Genomic DNA, 18,228 nt, shown 5'->3' with positions numbered 1-18,228 from the left:
ACTCTAGGAACTCACCTTAGGAAGCAGCTTCCAAAACCACGACCACTACCGTTCTAGAAGGGGAAGAGTGGCAGGTTCCCCTCCAAGCCACTCACCATCTTGATTCACAAATATATCGCCGTTCCTTCACTGTTGCTGGGTCAAAATCCTGGAACTCCCTCTCTAACAGCACTATGGGTGTACCTACACCCCAGGGACTGCAGCGGGTCAAGGCCACAGCTCACCTCACATTTGTTTCTCCAATTAAAGGGCAATTTAGCGTGGCTAATCCACCTAGCTCTTTGGGTTTTGGAGGTGGGACCCACGCAAACATGGGGAGAATGTGCAAACTCCATACGGACAGTGGCCCGGGGCTGGAATTGAATACGGGTACTCGGCGCCATGAGCCAGCTGTGCTAACCAGTGCACCACCCTACTGCCAACGCCATCACCTTCTGAAGGACAACTAGGGATGGGTCCAGCCAGAGAAGGCCACAACCGGTAAATGAGTCTTTAAAAGATGAATCCATGTAGGACCTAAACCATGTGACTACCTCCTTTATAAGTGGAAGATAGAGGGAGACCCAAAGTGCGATTTTGGCAATGAGTCCCAAGCAGCAGAACACACCACATCAACCTGCCCGTGAAGATCCTTCGCAGGAGGCACCTTGTTTTTCCACCCGACATCTCAAAGAGGCCATCAAATGGATTATCAAACCAAACATCCTGTTGTAAACCTCTCCTGTCACACAAAAGGAAAAAGAGTGACTTGATGTGCCACGAGTTTAGTACATCTGTGACAATATCACAGCAACTGGGAATTAAAGAGAGAATATCACATTGCGTTCAGCTCTATGTTGCACAGTAATATTGAAAAGCTCCATGACTTTGATCATGAATGCCTTATTAGGAGTGAGAGAGCAAGTTGCTGGAAGTGCATTATTTTGTATTCAATCTGTCATTATTAAATTATAAAGCTGGGTTTGATTTATGTTCATTAACAATCAAGTGGCCCTAACATTTTATACCAAAAATACAGTAAATTGATAATTCTTACCGAATTGCACAAAGGTTTTGCAGCTAATATTTATTTCTACATTATGTTTTTGCTTCCTTTCAAATTCAATAGGGTAATAAGAAGTTGGCTTGTACCTATTTCTGTGCACAAGTTTGGCACTGTGCTTTGGGAGTCTGGTCCGTTACATGAATATAATTAAAGCACTTCAGCTACAGACAACTTTCCTTTGAAGATTGTAAACATTAGCAATTGCAAATTCTGCCTATTTTTTGACACTGCATTGGGAGGTATTAACAGAAGTGGTTGACAGGAGGAGGGAAACCTTGTATCCAGGCAAACTATCCAGCGTGAGTGGGCAGAGGTGACAAATAGGTTCATGCTATACAAGTGTTGTATATGTTCACCCTTCGTAGGATGATGACTAGAATTAATTGAGTTAAGTTTCAGTTGTGATTGAGTGGAACATAGCTGCTCGGTCCACAATGAAAAGATCTGTTGCATTTTGGACACCCATACTGCTGGTGTGGAAAATGTGCTTGCAGCTCTGGACTTGCAAAGCCTACATTTCCTGTTGCCCAGCGCAACTCTGTTCTGTTTCACTTTTGCTATTAAGACTGCGTCTCATAAAGTGAGGTTTTGTAATATTTTATAGGTGATTTGGAACTCTTCAGTCAGATGTCCTTGGAGTGCTTTTTCTGGCCTCCATGAGAACATTTCCATTCAATTAGCTCACTGTCGAAGAGCTTTTTTGGCAAGCGCTCATCGGGCATTCTGGCACCATGTTCTGCCCATCTTTTCTGAGCTCTCTTCAGTAAATTGTGGATGTTAGGCACATTGGGCAGGGGGAGAATCTTAGTATTCAAAATCTTGTCCTGCTATCTAATATTGTGTTGTCCCTGTAAGCAAGTAATGTGACAGTTGTGTCGCTTGTTTGTATGCCTGGAGTAAACTGTTCACATCTCAGGAAGGCAACCGCTCTGTATACTTTCCTGTTTGTTGCAGGACAAATTCTTCTTCCATCCAAGTAGCTTTCCAAAGGCAATGCTGGCATTAGCTATTCTGTCATTGACTTCTTCGTCAATGTGAACTGCTCTGGAGAGGGTGTTATTGAGGTTGGGAAATTTAGCGACTGCCTTCAAGCCTTTGACAATTGACTGGTAGTTGTACAATCAGGCAGAGTCAAATGGTTTCCAGATAGGGAAATCAAGTTTGACAAAGGCATTAGAGTTCATTCAGTATGTAACATGTAGGGTGGATAAAGGGAAGCCAGAAGTAGTAGTATATTTGGATATCCAAATGCATTCTATAAGGTGCATAAAGATTTATTGCACAAGGTAAAAGCTCATGAAATCGAGGGTAATACAGGTACAGTGGGCCCGATCAAACAGCTATGCCATGCCTGACTCAGGACGCAACGCGGCCTGTAAGTTTTGGGCGAAGTCTCTCATGAGACTTACATGGCTCATTGCGCCTTGTGAGATCTAACGGGATCTTGTCCGGAGTCGCGATCCAGATCTCACCCACAATGAGTGGGATCCAGATTTGCATATTCATGTGTGCAGTCAGGTTCACTTGAATATGCTCTTTCCGGAATTACAAGAGATGTGGGATCTAAGTGGGTGCCCTGCTTTATGAGGTTGGGAGGGTTTGATGACCCCCTTATAGGCAAGCTTGAGTGCTGGAAGGGTCCGGAGGCCGCAGTGGAGGGATATAGAGATTGGGGCGCCAGTTAAAAATGGGACTAAGCACCACGTCGATGGGGCATTCCTCGCCAAGGCCTGCAAATGGAGCACTGTCCTATTTAAGAGGGAGGTCATTCTCAGTACTGCCAGCATCGGGAAATACCCGGCTAAATTATCTAATGATCTTTATTATTGTCACAAGTAGGCTTATATTAACACTGCAATGAAGTTACTGTGAAAATCCCCTCGTCGCCACATTCCGGCACCTGTTGGGGTACACAGAGGGAGAATTCAGAATGTCCAAATTACCTAATAGCACATTTTTCGGGACTTGTGGGAGGAAACCGGAGCGCCCGGAGGAAGTCCACGCAGACACGGGAAGAACGCGAACACTCCGCACAGACAGTGACCCAAGCCGGGAATCGAACCTGGGACCCTGGCGCTGTGAAGCAATAGTGCTAACCACGGTGCTACCGTGCCGACACGGGACTCTCTTTCATGTCCTTTAAATCAAGCCCAATTTGAATTTCCGAAAACTGATGCTGTCTGAAAAATTTACATTTTATAAAGCTGCCATTTCTGAATTTTATTTATTATTAGATGTGAAACAGATCTTACCGGTTTGTTCAGCTAAGAGCTGTGCTGGTGCAGTGGGGCGCTGACTAGTTAGCAGATTTATGTGCCTGTGGTTTTCCACGCTTCAAATGGCGCAAATAAACCCTAGGGACCCAGCCCAATCTAGCAGGTTCCGAAATCTAGAAAGAACTAGGTCTTGACTTTGCCGGTTTTGAAGAACTGTACCTATACTATACGATGTGTACTAACATGAGAAGTAGCTAAAGGACAGGAAACAGAGCATTGAGACAAAGGGTCATTTTCAGGTTGGCAAACTGTAACTAGTGGTGTGCCACAGAGATCAGTATTCTGCCCTCAACTATTTACAATCGATATGAATTTAAGGAAGGGACTGACTGTTTTGTAGACAAACTTGCTAATGTGGCAAAGATAGGTAGAAAAGCAAGTTGTGAGGAGATAAAAGAGTCCGCAAAGAGATATGGATAGAAGTAAATTACAGCGAATGCTGGAATCTGAAACCAAAAGAAAAAATGCTGGAAAAACTCAGCAGGTCTGGCAGCAATTGTAGGGAGGGAAAAGAGCTAATGTTTCAAGTCCAGGTAACCCTTTGTCAAAGCTAAAAGAGAGAGAAAGTGAGAGATTTTTTCTGTGGGGTGAGGGAATGAAGCAGAAGGGATTTACGAGGATGCTACCAGGACTTGATGGTCTGAGTTATAAGGAGAGGCTGGATAGGTTAGGACTTTTTTCCCTGGAGCGTAGGAGGCTAATGAGTGTTCTTATAGAGGTCTATAAAATAATGAGGAGCATAGTCAACATCTTTTCCCAAAGGTAGAAGAGTAGAATAGAGGGGATAGATTTAAGGTGAAAGGGGAGAGCTACAAAAGAGACCAGAGGGGAATTTTTTTCAGAGGGTGGAACTGACTGACAGAGGGAGTGGTAAAGGCGGGGACTATTTTGTCTTTTACAATGCAGTTAGACAGTTACACGGGCAGGGTGGGTATAGAAGGATATGGGCCAAATGTGGGCAAGTGGAGCTAGCTTAGTGATGGAACCTGAGTGACATGGACAAGCTGGGCCGAAGGGCCTGTTCCCATGCTGTAAACATCTATAACTCTATTGAGTCATAGCCACAGAAACCAAGAGAAAAGAATGCTGATGGCCACAGAAACCAAGGGGAAAGGGTGCTAATGGCAGTCCCCAGAGAATTAAAGGTTTGAAAGGCTAAACAGCAGAGAAACTAACATCAGAGGGTAAATTGTGACAGATGAAGGGGGGAAGGGGGAAGCAAAGGGGATTAAAAAAATAGGAGAGGGGGGGAATATATATATATATGAAATGAAAATTGCTTATTATCACAAGTAGACTTCAAATGAACTCACTGTGAAAAGCCCCTAGTTGCCACATTCCAGCGCCTGTTCGGGGAGGCTGGTACGGGAATTGAACCGTGCTGCTGGCCTGCCTTGGTCTGCTTTCAAAGTCAGCAATTTAGCCCTGTGCTAAACCAGCCCCTATGTATATAAAACCCGAAAGACAAGAAAGAAATAAAATCTAAAAGACAGTTAAAATGAAATGGGATGAAAACAAAGGGGTTGAGGTGGGGTAGAGCTAATCATCTGAAGTGGCTGAATTTGATGTTGAGACCGGAAGGCTGTAGCGTGCCTAACCGGAAGATGAGGTGTTGTTCCTACAGTTTGCATTGTGCTTCAGTGGAACATTACAGCAGGCCAAGGACAGACATGTGGGCATGGGAGCAGGGTCTTTTGTTAAAATGACACAGTAAGAAGTCTTACAACACCAGGTTAAAGTCCAACATGTTTGTTTCAAATACTAGCTTTTGGAGTACAGCTCCTTCCTCATTCACCTGAGGAAGGAGATGTGCTCCGAAAGCTAGTGTTTGAAACAAACCTGTTGGACTTTAACCTGGTGTTGTAAGACTTCTTACTGTGCTCACCTCAGTCCAACGCCGGCATCTCCACATCATGGTTAAAATGGCAGGCAATGGGAAGGTCAGACCGAAGATGCTCAACAAAGCGATCACCCAGTCTACGTTTGGTCTCTCTGATATAGAGGAGACCACATTGGGAGCAGCGAGTGCAATAGACCAGATTGGAAGAGATGCAAGTGAAATGCTGCTTAACCTGGAATGAGTGTTTTGGGCCTGGGATGTTAAGCAAGGAAGAGGTAAAGGGGCAGGTGTTCCACCCTCTGCGATTGCATGGGAAAGTCCCATTGGTGATGGGAGAGGTGTTGGGTATGGTGGAGGAGTGGACTAGATTATCTCGGGGGGGAACGGTTTCTGCGGAATGCTGACAGAGGGAGTGGAGGGAAGATGTGTTTGGTGGTGGCATCACCCTGGAGTTGGCGAAAATGGCGGAGGATTATGCTTTGCATACGGAGGCTGGTGGGGTGAAATGTGAGAACGAGGGGGACTCTATCCTTGTTCTGGGAGGGAGGGGACGAGGGTAGTGGCACGGGAGATGGACCGCACACTGTTGAGGGTCCTGTCAACAACTGTAGGTGGGAAATCACGGTTGAGGAAGAAGGAACACATTTTCGAAGCACCATTTTGGAAAGTGGCATCATCGAAACAAATGCAACGGAGGCGAAGGAGTTGAGAGAAAGGGATGGAGTCCTTACAGGGTGTAGGGTGCGAAGAGCTGTACTCCAGAGAGTTGTGGGAGTCATTGGGCTTGTAATGGATATTAGCAGATAGTCTATTGCCGGAAATGGAGACAGAAAGGTCAAGGAAGGGAAGGGACGTGTCTGAGATGGATCAGGTGAAAGTGATGGAGGGGTGGAATCACGAACAAAAATATATGTTTCTGCATATATTTTGCGTATAAATCAATGTTCATTTTCAGATATGAAATATTAAACTTGCATTAACTGTCCACCTCAACTTCCACCCCGAAAGGCACGTTTCACTTCCATCATATTGTGAGTCAGGACATGTATTATGCAGGTGATGTGTGCTGTGTTGCGCAGATGATGCATGGGAGTTCACAACACCCCAATGGAGAGCAGACTGTGCATGGTGACCACAAACTGAAATGGATCCTCCGGCAAAACAAATGAACTACAAAGCTGCTTTCAAACAAAAGTTGTAACATTTGCTAACTCGTCAATTGTGCAGCAGTGAGGGGATTCAGAGTTAGTGGAAAGCTGTTAAGGGAATGGAAGAACACAGTGAGAAATCATGGGGCGTGATTCAGTGACCCCGTTGCGCCCAGCCAGATTCGGATGCAATGGGCGAATTGTGCGCGAGCCCCACATCGGGCTCTGTGCCGGGCCGATCGCAAGTCATTCGATTCATTCCACCCAGGGCAATCTGAATATCGCCTTCTCTGGGTAAGATCCAGATTAGCATAGTTAACTTAGCCTATGGCTTATTTAAATACCCGGACACCGGATTCATCTGGTGCCTGGGGTGTGTCTCCAAGGGCATTGGAGACCCCCTGGTGGTCGGGGACAGGCAGAGTGGTACCCTGGCACTCCCCCTGGCACTTGTGAACCTTGACACTGCCAGCCTGGCACCCAACAAGATGTTTGCTTTCAGAACTTTGTCTCGTGAATTCTGTTCTGCGTTCCAAACTCCATCGGTCACATTGACGACACATTGTCAAAGGTTAAGCACATGGGTCTAGCAGGGTTTGTGAGACTTCCAGCAGTTTTGAGGAATGTAGTTGAAATTGTTAGTAAATGGGGAGACATTTGTTTTTAATTTAATGATATTTATTGTCTCAAGTAGGCTTACATTAACACTGCAATGAAGTTACTGTGAAAAGCCCCAAGTCTCCACATTCCAGCGCCTGTTCGGGTACACAGATAGAGAATTCAGAATGTCCAATTTACCTCACAGCACGTCTTTCAGCACATGTGGGAGGAAACCGGCGCACCCGGAGGAAACCTGCGCAGAGAGAATGTCCCTGTCCATTCAGGGAGAATGTGCAGACACCGCTCGGACAGTTACCCAAGCCGGGCTCGAACTGGGACCCTGCCACTGTGAAGCAACAGTGCATCCCTCAATGCATTGAACTTTCGGCTAAATGCAGAATCCCACATATAAGGAACACTGACAATATGAGCGGGATTCGCCGATTGCTGACGCCGAAATTGCATTCGGCGTTCGGGCAGAAACTCCAGTTTGATGCCGAAATCGGGGGCAGCGACTGTTTTCAGATGCTCCGCCCCCTCCAAAAGGCATCATCGGTGAGCAGACTGCACGCTGTTGGGATGGCTTCAGGACATCACCTGAAGGCCATGCCCTGATCTTCCGTACCCGATGGGCCAACTTCCAGACGGCGTGGCTCACTGGTGATCTGAGGTTTCGTCAACCTTGCATGGCACGGTGGACTGTGTCCAGCGCCGTCACAGTCGGGGGGGGGGGGGGGTGAGCCGTTCCGCTGGCCGGGGTGGCCTCGGCCGAAGCTGGGGGCACTCATGGGGGGTGGCGAGGGAGGTTATGGGGGGCACTATCTGGCAGGCAGAGTCCGCGCATGGCCACTGTCATGTTGCACCGCGTGACCGCTGCTGGTCACCACCGTGCGCATGTGCGGCCACGGCAATATTCCGGCCTTTTCTGTCAGGAACGCCGGGGGTTTTACGTGGCACGACTGCCAGCACCCCCCCCCCCCCAACCGAGTGGAGCATTGGTGCGGGGGCAGCGCTCACTTTTCCATCATAAGACTAGACACATGCTCCGGACATAGCCTCAAAATCGGAGAATCCAGCGCCATATCTTCCTGGTGAGACATTATTCCTACATCACTGTGTACATCATGTGGTGCAGTGGTTAGCACTGGGACTACAGCACTGAGGACCCGGGTTCGAATCCCGGCTCTGGGTCACTGTCCGTGTGGAGTTTGCACATTCCCCCTGTGTCTGCGTGGGTTTCGCACCCACAACCCAAAGATGTGCAGAGTAGGTGGATTGGCCACGCTAAATTGCCCCTTAATTGGAAAAAGATTAATTGGGTACTCTAAATTTTAAAAAAATATATAAACCTTTGGTACGCTCACAGATTACTAATGTGTGCAAACGATCCTAATTTGAAGAAACTTGCAATGTTTTCTTTAAATCCACCTCTCAATAGAGGGCATTGGATTGAGCAGACGTAATCCCTCTCTCAGTTTCAGCCAGTTAGGATGTGCAAAACAAGAGGCCAGACATCTCTCTGTTAGTGTTTAGGGGTGCATATCTTAGGGAGAAACAAAATTGATGAGAAACTAGATACTTTGAATCTTGAACTGCCTTAACGAAAAACACATTTGCTGAGTCTTCATTAGGGTATAATAGTTATCTTTTGGAATGCATCCCCACAAGTCTTTAAATGAGCTTCCTGTATAAAACAGATTAAGCAGCTCATTAAAGCTAATCTCTTTGAAATGTTCTTTATATGCTTTTAGTTCTCTGCATAATTACACTAAACTACAGCATTTCTCATTTCTGTAAGGTAAATATATATTAGGCCATTTGCTTTTCTTTCATTGCTGAAGATCCCCCACGATAGACTTTCTTCAACAGGAAGTTTCTCTTCGATGTGTGTTGTAAAAGTGTGTTAATAAAACATCTGTCTGGTTCCGGCAGGCCCAGATTAGACTGACCACCATATAAGGGAGTACTTTCCTTTCCACTAAATGTCACATGTGTTGCGGTGATAGATAACCCTAGGTGTTATCAGCATTCCTGAACCAGTTTATCGACACCCTCAGCAAGATGAAACCATCCTATTGATAGGATCATTCCCAACAAATTAACAACAAAAAAAAAAGGATGGAAATTTGTTCTGAAGGTGGAAACGACAAATTAAATGCGACAGACTTTTCCGCTATCTCGCAACTCGTTTGATTGCAGTGTGTGTGCGCGAATGCTACAGCTCGGTCACAATGCAGTTTGGTTTCAACAAAAAGTCTCTTTCCATTGGTGGATTCCACATTAGTCACTGCATCTCACTCAAAACCGCTTGTGACCATAACGCCGGTGCAAACATATGACACCAACTCTGGTGTTTCCCATTCTTACAAAAGTCTCTGAGTAACAGTGTCAAAAGGATGTGAGAAAAATCCTTTCTCGCACAGTGAGTGGATGGGGTCTGAAATGTACTGCCTGGAAATGTGGCGGAGGCTGGTTCAAACGAGGCTTTCAAGGGGGCATAAGATGGTTATTTGAATAGAAACAATGCGCAGGGGCACAGGAAAAAGAGCAGGAGAGTGGCACCAAGTAATGATGCATATTTGGAGAGCCGGTGAAACAGTGGCCAAACTTTAATCCCACCAACCTGGGCTGAATTCAAACCTAAGATCATTGGGCGGCACGGTGGCACAATGGTTAGCACTGCTGCCCCACAGTGCCAGGGACCTGTGTTCGATGCCAGCCTTGGGTCACTGTCTGTGTAGAGTTTTCACTTTCAATGTTTCTGCGTGGGCCTAGGTATGACGCTCTTTCAGAGGGTTGGTGCAGACTCGATGGGCCAATTCGCCTCCTTCTGCACTGTAGGGATTCTATGATTCTAATCTATGCGATGCTAAGTATATATCGGAGTGTACAGGACCACAATTTGCCATTTTGATCCATAGGACCAGCTGCCTGTACCCCTGAAGAATTTTCCCTCTGCCTGAAATCGTTAGCAATACTGCGTTAATCTACCTTCCTTCTGAGCTTCAGTAGCTCAGTCGTTGAGAGCTCATTTGGACTCAATGGATTGAGTATTTCTTCTGTGCTGGAACCATTTCATGTTTCTAATTTGCAAGTCTCCACTTCTCAGGATTTCACTTGCTACACAAGGATTTTGAAAACCACAATGAGATCTCACCACAGTCTTTTCTAGTGTAATATACTCAGCTCCTATCGTTTCATGTATCGGATAGCAGGTCCTGGATGGCTTGGCCTTTTTACCTTTTCTTTTCTAGCGCATTGATGTCCTTTCTGTAATATGGAATGCAATTCTCTAGAAAAATCTCTAAATGTGGCAGCAAGCGGGAATTGCTGCGATCTTCCTGCCACTCAGCCCAGTGAGGCTGGCAAGCAATTCAACGTTAATTGGTCCTCTTAACGAGCCGTCATGGGCTTCTCGCCTCAAATGAAGGCTTGCGTCACAGCTGTCAACCCCACCCCTTACCAACGCAGATACACACACCTCGGTGGGAGATGTTAGTGGACAGGCTTCGGGGACACAGTCTAGTGAGCACCACACCACTGATAATAATCTTTAATAATAATCTTTAGTGTCACAAGTAGGCTTACATTAACACTGCAATGAATTTACTGCGAAATCCCCTAGCCGCCACATTCCCGTGCGGTTTCGGTTACACGGAGGGAGAATTCAGAATGTCAAAATTATCTGACAAGCATGTCTTTCGGGACTTGTGGGAGGAAACCCACGCAGACACAGGGAGAACGTGCAGACTCCGCACCGATAGTGACCCAAACCGGGAATCGAACCTGGCACCCTGACGCTGTGAAGCAACTGTGCTAACCACTGTGCTACCATGCCACCCATACCGCCCACATCAGGTGGTGGCAGCAACCCCCAGGTGAGACAACAGTCAGAGGTCTGCTGGACCCCAAGACCCAGCTGGATCCCGGCCTGATGCTGAGCCTATGGAACACGGTTACCCGGAGCTGATGGAGACAATAGAGACAAACATAGGCGTTCAGCTGGAGCTGTCAGTATCAACTCAGCAGATCCATAGCCGCTTGGAGGAGTCCCAGATGTTAGGGGCACAGGGACATGTCGGCGGCAATGCATGGCACTGAGTCCAACACTGCTAGGGTGGCGACCACAGTGGAGAGCCTGGTGCACGCCATCGGCACCATGAATGAAGTTGTTCAAGGTGTCGCGCAGTCGGTGACGGCCATGGCCGAGGGTCTCGACAGAATGTCCGACACACACTGGGGTTGTCACCCAATACCAGTCTGGCCTTCAAGCAGGACATGTTCCACTCTCAGAAGGGCATGGCTGAGGAGCATGTCCCAGTCACTGAGGAGCATCGCTGAGGGTGTCGGCACAATGGTGCGGACCATGGGGAACGACCAGGGCTGGAAGAGCCAGATGATGCAGGGACATCTGGGCTTCAACCAGCTGCCCCTCTGTCTCAAGGTGAACCTCAGGGCCTGTGGGCACTGAGTGAGAGGAGGGGGTGCTGTGTGCTAAGCCGGACCCATCCCATGGAGTGGCAATGGTGGCCACTAGCTACCCCGAGTTCCGCCCTTCTGATGAGGCTGTGCCTCGTGGTCAGCACATGGGACAGGGCGACACAGCGGTGCATGTGTCGGACAAGTGGGCCGGGGCCCTCAGGCCCAGAGCCCCCAAAAGACGCGCGCCAGGGGCATTAAAAGCCATGGGATGAGGTAGGAAGCTGGCTGCTTCCACCTCTGATGTGCATCCTGGGGAAACACCAAGTTGTAGTGATCAATCTAGGAGAGCCATGCATGTCGGGGAGCACTGAAGGCACTGGGAGAGGGGGTGGAGGTTGAGGGGTGGTAGGCAGCACCATTGGGAGTGGGGTTTGTAAAGCACATTGAACACTTTTTTCGCAAAACTATTATGATGCCTCTGTCACTTCCTTCTGCAATGCAGGGTGACCCCTGGACCCTTTGCCCATCTCCTCAGCGTGATCCCCTGATGGCGTCCCATCCCTGTGTAGGGTCTCCCACCTCCCCACCAAGCACCGGGGTGGCAAGCCCAGTGTCCCTGGGCTCTTTGCCTCTGAGCAAAGATGGCTTCTCACCTCCTCCAGCTCCCACACGAAGCCCTTCCACCAGGTTCACGTTTTTCAAAAAGAGTACTAATTGGCGCCAGCGTGAGCACTTGCTGGGGAGGCCACTGAATGAAGGGGGGGCCTTTGGATAGGGGGTGGCTCTAGTGTATGGAAATGGGGCTTAAGTGGTGATAATTGGTTTCTCGCCACACCAGGGAACTGTGCCTAAGAATTGTCCATAACACTATCAATCTCTTGTGCACAGGAGGAGCATACATGTTACATTAGTGCGCCTGTAATCCAGAGATCTAGAGATATGAATTCAAATCTCCGACAAGGCAGATGGGGAACTGAGATTTAACTAATCAAATAATGTAAAACTCTGTAAATTAAAAAAACTGAAAATGCTTGAAATATTGAACAGATCTGGCAATATCTGGAGAGAGAGAAACAAACTTAATATTTCAGGTCAGGACCTTTCTTCAGAAGTGAAGGAAAATAGGAATTAATAGGCATTGTGCAAGTGAAAGGTGGGAGTGCGGGAAGATGACTAAAAGCAAAGGGTAGAGTGCAGGAGAGGTTCAATGGACAAATTAATTCATGATACAAAATGCAAAGGGAGTGGTGATGGTTTATTTTTGTTCCTACACAGGATATGGGCTTCGCTGGCTAAGCCAGCATTTATAGCCCATCCTAATTGCTCTTGAGAAGGTGGTGGTGAGCTGCCTTCTTGTTCTGCATCAGTCCATGTGGTGTAGGTACACCCAGAGTGCTCTTAGGGAGGAAATTCCAGGATTTTGAACCCGCGACAATGAAGGAACGGCGACATATTTCCAAGTCAGGATGATGTGTGACTTGGTGGGGAACTTCCAGGTGGTGGGGCTCCCAGGTATCAACTGACCTTGTCCATCTATGTGGTAGAGGTTGCGGGTTTGGAAGGTGCTGTCTAAGGAGCTTGGTAAGTTGCTGCAGTGCATCTTGTACACACAAATGGAACAGAGAAACATAGAAAATAGGAGCAGGAGTATGGAATTCAGTCCTTTGAGCCTGCCTCTGCCATTTAATATGATCATGGCTGATCATCCAGCTCAGTAACCTGCTCCCCCATACCCTTTGATCCCAAGAGATATCTAACGCCATCTTAAAAAATATACAGGGCGGGATTCTCCTTCGGCCGATGGCGAAATCAGGAAAGGTGATGGGCAGAGAATCAGCAAATCATGTGCACGATGACGTCAGCGCCCATGCGCGGGTTGGACGGCTCCAACCCGCGCATGCGTGGGGCCGTCATCTCCCTCGACCACCCCGTGGACTGATCCTGTGGGGCAGCGGAGGGAGAAAGAGTGCATCCGTTACGGACGCACTGCCCCCCTTGGAGCGGCCGTGGTCGTAAAGGCCTGGGCACTCGGGCCCATCAGCCTGGGGAGAATCGCTGTTCACCGTAAAAAACGGCGAGCAGCGATTCGTGTCGTGGGCGGGCGTGGTGGTGGGGGGGGGAGAATAGCGGGAGGGCGTTGAAAAAGGTCAGGGACGCCCTCCCGCTATTCTCTGACCGTCGTGGGCAGTGAAGAATCGCGCCCTGTGTACCTGAGGTGGTCGCAGAGGACCAGACGGGCTTTTGTCAAAGGTAAACAGCTTACCTCAACATCAGGCGCCTGCTGAACGTGATAATGACCCCCTCCAGGGAGAGAACAACCAGAGGTGATCATCTCCCTCGACGCAGAAAAGGCCTTCGACAAAAGTCGAATGGAAATACCTCATAGAGGTACTGTAGCGATCGGGCTTGGAAACAGGGTTCACCTCCTGGGTAAAGCTCCTATACAACGCTCCCATGGCGAGCGTACAGACCAACAATACCAACTCCCGATACTTCCAGCAGCACAGGGGCACCAGACAAGGATGCCCACTGTCCACGCTGCTGTTCGTACTAGCAATTGAACCACTTGCAATCGCGCTCAGAGCAGCAAAAAGCTGGAGGGGGATCCGAAGGGGAGGCAGAGAGCACAGAGTCTCACCCTATGCAGATGACCTGCTCCTCTACATCTCGGACCCACAGAGCAGCATGGACGGAATCATCGCGCTCCTGAAAGAGTTTGGCGCCTTCTCGGGCTACAAATTCAACATGAGCAAAAGTGAGATCTTCCCGGTACACCCGCAAGGGGGGTGGGGGTGGGTAGCACTAACAGGACTGCCGTTTAAACAAGCTCGACAAAAATTCCGCTACCTGGGGATCCAAATAGCCCATGACCGGAAAAGGGATCCACAAATGGAACTCATCAGTCTAACAGAGGAAGTAAAAATGGACCTGCAAAGATGGAACACACTCCCACTCTCCCTCGCAGGGAGAGTCTAGACGATCAAAATGAATGTACTGTCCAGGTACCTATTCCTATTTAGATCCATTCGATCAATATCCCCAAGGCCTTTTTCAAAGTGCTGGACAAACTAATCTTGGTGTTCGTATGGGGGGGGGGGGGAAATGCTCGGATCCCAAAGAAGGTCCTGCAAAAAACAAAATCCAGGGGGGGGCTAGCCCTCCCAAACCTACAATTCTATCAATGGGCGGCGGACGGCCCGACGCGAATAAGGGGATGGATCAAGGAGCCAGAAGCCGAGTGGGTGCGCGTGGAAGAGGCCTCCTGCATGGGGACCTCCCTCCGGGCCCTCGTCACGGCAGCACTCCCCTCCCCACCCAAAAACACTCCAGCAGCCCGGTGGTGATAGCCACCCTCCAATCCTGGAACCAACTATGGCAGCAATTTGGCCTGACCAAAATGTCGGACAAAGCTCCCATCTGCAACAACCATAGGTTCACACCAGCACTGACTGGCGCCACCTTCAAAAGGTGGGGGCAGGACGGAGGGACACTGACAGTCAGGGACCTATACACGGACGGCAGGATCGCAACACTGGACGAACTGACAGAGAAATTTTGGCTAGCCAGGGGAGAACGAGCTAAGGTATCTACAGCTCAAAAACTTCCTACGAACGGAGACAAGGACGTACCCACAACCGCCACGACAGACACTACTGGAAGAACTACTGGAGGCAAGCGTACTAGATAAAGGAAACTGTAGTGACATGTATGACCGACTGGTAGAAAGGGCCGACAACGTACTGGACGCAACAAGAAAGAAATGGGAGGACCTGGGGATTGTGATAGGGTGGGGACTCTGGAGCGAAGCACTGCATAGGGTCACCTCCACCTCCACGTGCGCAAGGCTCAGCCTGACGCAGCTAAAAGTGGTACATAGAGCCCACTTAACAAGACCCCGTATGAGTAGGTTCTTCCCGGAGGTGGAGGACAGATGTGAACGGTGCCAAGGAGGCCCGGCCAACCACGCCCACATGTTCTGGTCTTGCCCCAGACTTGCAGGGTAGTGGACAGCCTTCTTCGAGGCAATATCCAAAGTGGTGTGGTTGAGGGTGGAGCCATGCCCGAAAGTGGCGGTCTTCGGGGTTTCAGACCAGCCAGATCTATTCCTGGGGAGGAGGGAGAACGCCCTTGCCTTTGCCTCGCATACCGCCTGCCGTAGAATCCTGTTCGACTGGCGGTCACATCCCGCCGTAGGAGCGGCGTGGCGGGAATTTTCGCCTTCAAAGGCAATTCTCCAACCCGGCGCGGGCTCACAGAATCCCGGCCGCTATATAAAAAGCTATTTCATTCTTTTATTTATTTTCAAGCATCAGCACAAAGTGGCATCTCGATAGTTTTGGTGTTCGGGCACTATAATCAACTTATCTCTCCTCTGCTGCTGAGGACCAACGTTAATTAAATTTCCTTTTGCTAGGGCCATGTCTGCTCAGTATCTAGGAAAGCAATAAGAATGTAAATGAGCAAAGAAACGTTGGGTCTTTTCCCGTTTTGCTGTTTTAGGGTGGGAAGAAGGCCTCTTTTCACCAGTTTTACCAAAGTTAATGCGGCAGAATAGATATTGGGACGGGATTCTCTGATCCTGAGGATAAGTGTTGACGCCGTCGGAAACGCTGTTGCATTTCTCAACGGCGTCAACACGGCCTCAGGAACAGTAATTCTGGCCCCTATAGGGGGCCAGCATGGCACTGGAGGGCCCATGCTGCCCCAGCTGCTGATCCTGTCGTCAACTGGGCGCGTGGGGTCCGCGCATGCGCGCGCATGCGCAGTAGCACCAGAGCCAACAAGTGCATGCACAGTGGCTCCCTTATTCGCGCTAGCCCAACGCAACATGGCGTAGGGCTACAGGGGCCAGCGTGGAAGAAAGGAGGCCCCCAGCCCGAGAGGCCAGCCCACCGATTGGTGGGCCCCGAACACGGGCCAGGCCACAACGGAGCCCCCCCCCCCCGGGGTCGATCCCCCATTGAAGCTGGGATACCCTTGGAAAAGGGGTGCGGAGGGGGGATAGGTGGGCTGCCGGAGGGATTGGAAAATGCCAACAACCAGAGAATTCCGATCCATTGTTGATGAATCAATGAACTCCATTCACCTTTCCCTGATTGTGGCTATCTGAATGTTTCAATTCCATACTTTGCACTGATTCGCATTTAACACTTAAGTTGATCAGACTCGGTGTTAAAATTCGACAGTCAACCAAGTTTATCGTAGCTTCATCCCATTCAGGACAGTGCCTTTTAATGAAGTGACTGACTTTGTTAGAAGTGTATTATGAATGTTAAGCTGGGAAAGCCTGCCCTCTAGTGCTCCTTCAGCACACTGATGGACAGGATCGGACGGAAGGTCCAAGAGGAATTCGTTTGGTTTCGAGATGTAATACCAAACATGAACCCGAAAAGAATAAGCTCATGATTCTACGACTCACAGGCCAGTGCCCCTGCCCATAAAGACTATAAACGTTATTCATCCATGAGAATGTTTCCGAAGCAAATACTGCAGATGCTGGAAATCTGATAACATAAAAATGCTGGAAATACTGCATCCGGCAGCTTCTGTTCAGAGGGACTGTTTCAGTTGCAATTGAAACGTTAATCTGTTTGTCTTTTTCAGATGGTGTACCTTCTCAGCATTGCTCCATGGATTTCAGTGTTCAGTCTGACTTCTCACTGAGTATGGTTTAGCTGCGCTGCGTGAGTTGCTTCACAGCTTCCTTTCCTCTCAATTCATTGCCCCCTCTTGACCTCCTTCAAACCTCTGCTCTGTTTAAACTCTACTCTGTGCGTTCAGGACCGTCCTCTCCACCTTTCTTTCTCCTCTAGCCTCTCTACAGCCATGACCTCTGTCACCCAACAAGGACATTTCCGACCACTTCATTCTTTGCCTGGAACCAGCATTTCCTTCCATCCCCTTCCCTCCCCCAACAGTGACATTTCCAATCCTCCGGACCTTTGAAATGGAGCCAGAACGAAGACTTTCAAATGTCTTCAAAAGCGGGAGAGGGTTAAGCCTGGTAACTGTCGATCACTCAGCCTAATGTCAGTGGTGGGAAAAATTCTAGGAACCACAGTCGAATGCAAAATAAATAAATTGTCGTGGTAACAAACATGAGTTCATAAATGGCAGGCGACACCGAGTTGTTTCAAGCAAGTTTTATTTGATAACCGTGATTGAGTTCAATGAGTTCGATGAAAAAGTGGAGACGGCCCAAGGTCGTGCAGTTGACCTTGTACATATGGACTTTCAAAAGGTTCTTGGTCAAGTACCACACAATAGAATTATGACATTAGAGGTCCCTGGGATATGGGGCAGTGGCAGCGAGTATACAGACTTGACTCAGGGACTTAAAGCAAGGTGGAGATAGACAGATTTTTTTTTTTTTGGGGGGGGAATTAAGGGTGGGGGGCAGGAAGGAAAGTGGAGGTCAGGTCTCAATCACCTCATCAAAGATGCGCGGGTTAGGTGGATTGGCCATGCTAAATTGCCCTTAAGTTAGGTGGGGTTACTAGGCTACGGGGATGTGAAGGCTTAAGTGGGGCGCTCTTTCCAAGAGCCGGTACAGACTTGATGGGCCGAATGACTTCCTTCTGCACTGTAAATTCTATGATTCTATGATCTATGATCTTATTGAATTGCAAATCAGCTTTGATGGGCTGAATAGCCCTCTCCTGCTTCTATATCTTATGATCTTATCAAGTAAATAGTGTTGAATGGTTGTTTTATTTTCAGACTGGAGAAAATAGTAGCGTAGTGTTCCCCGGGGGTCAATACTGCCCTTATTGATACATATTAATCATCTGGACCTTTTAACAGAATAATTTCAAAGTTTGCAGCTGAAACAAAACCTGATGCCACAGTAAACAATGAAAAAGATAGTAAACATTAGCAGGACATCCACAGAGAGCG

General features: G+C 48.5%; 1 protein-coding gene across 1 annotated transcript in view; it reads right to left on the bottom strand.

The window, feature by feature from the left end:
• Positions 1-2,545, bottom strand: part of gfral (GDNF family receptor alpha like) — a 109,271-nt gene extending 106,726 nt beyond the window's left edge. Inside the window, exon 1 of the mRNA XM_038801051.1 lies at positions 2,455-2,545. Coding sequence (XP_038656979.1) covers positions 2,455-2,545 — 91 coding nt within the window. The remainder of the gene's footprint in view (positions 1-2,454) is intronic.
• Positions 2,546-18,228: the final 15,683 nt, after the last annotated feature.

Source organism: Scyliorhinus canicula, chromosome 6 (genome assembly GCF_902713615.1).
Source record: "Scyliorhinus canicula chromosome 6, sScyCan1.1, whole genome shotgun sequence".
NCBI lineage: Eukaryota > Metazoa > Chordata > Chondrichthyes > Carcharhiniformes > Scyliorhinidae > Scyliorhinus > Scyliorhinus canicula.
The sequence above is the reverse complement of the archived record's forward strand: the minus strand, read 5'-3'. Positions and strand labels throughout refer to the sequence as shown.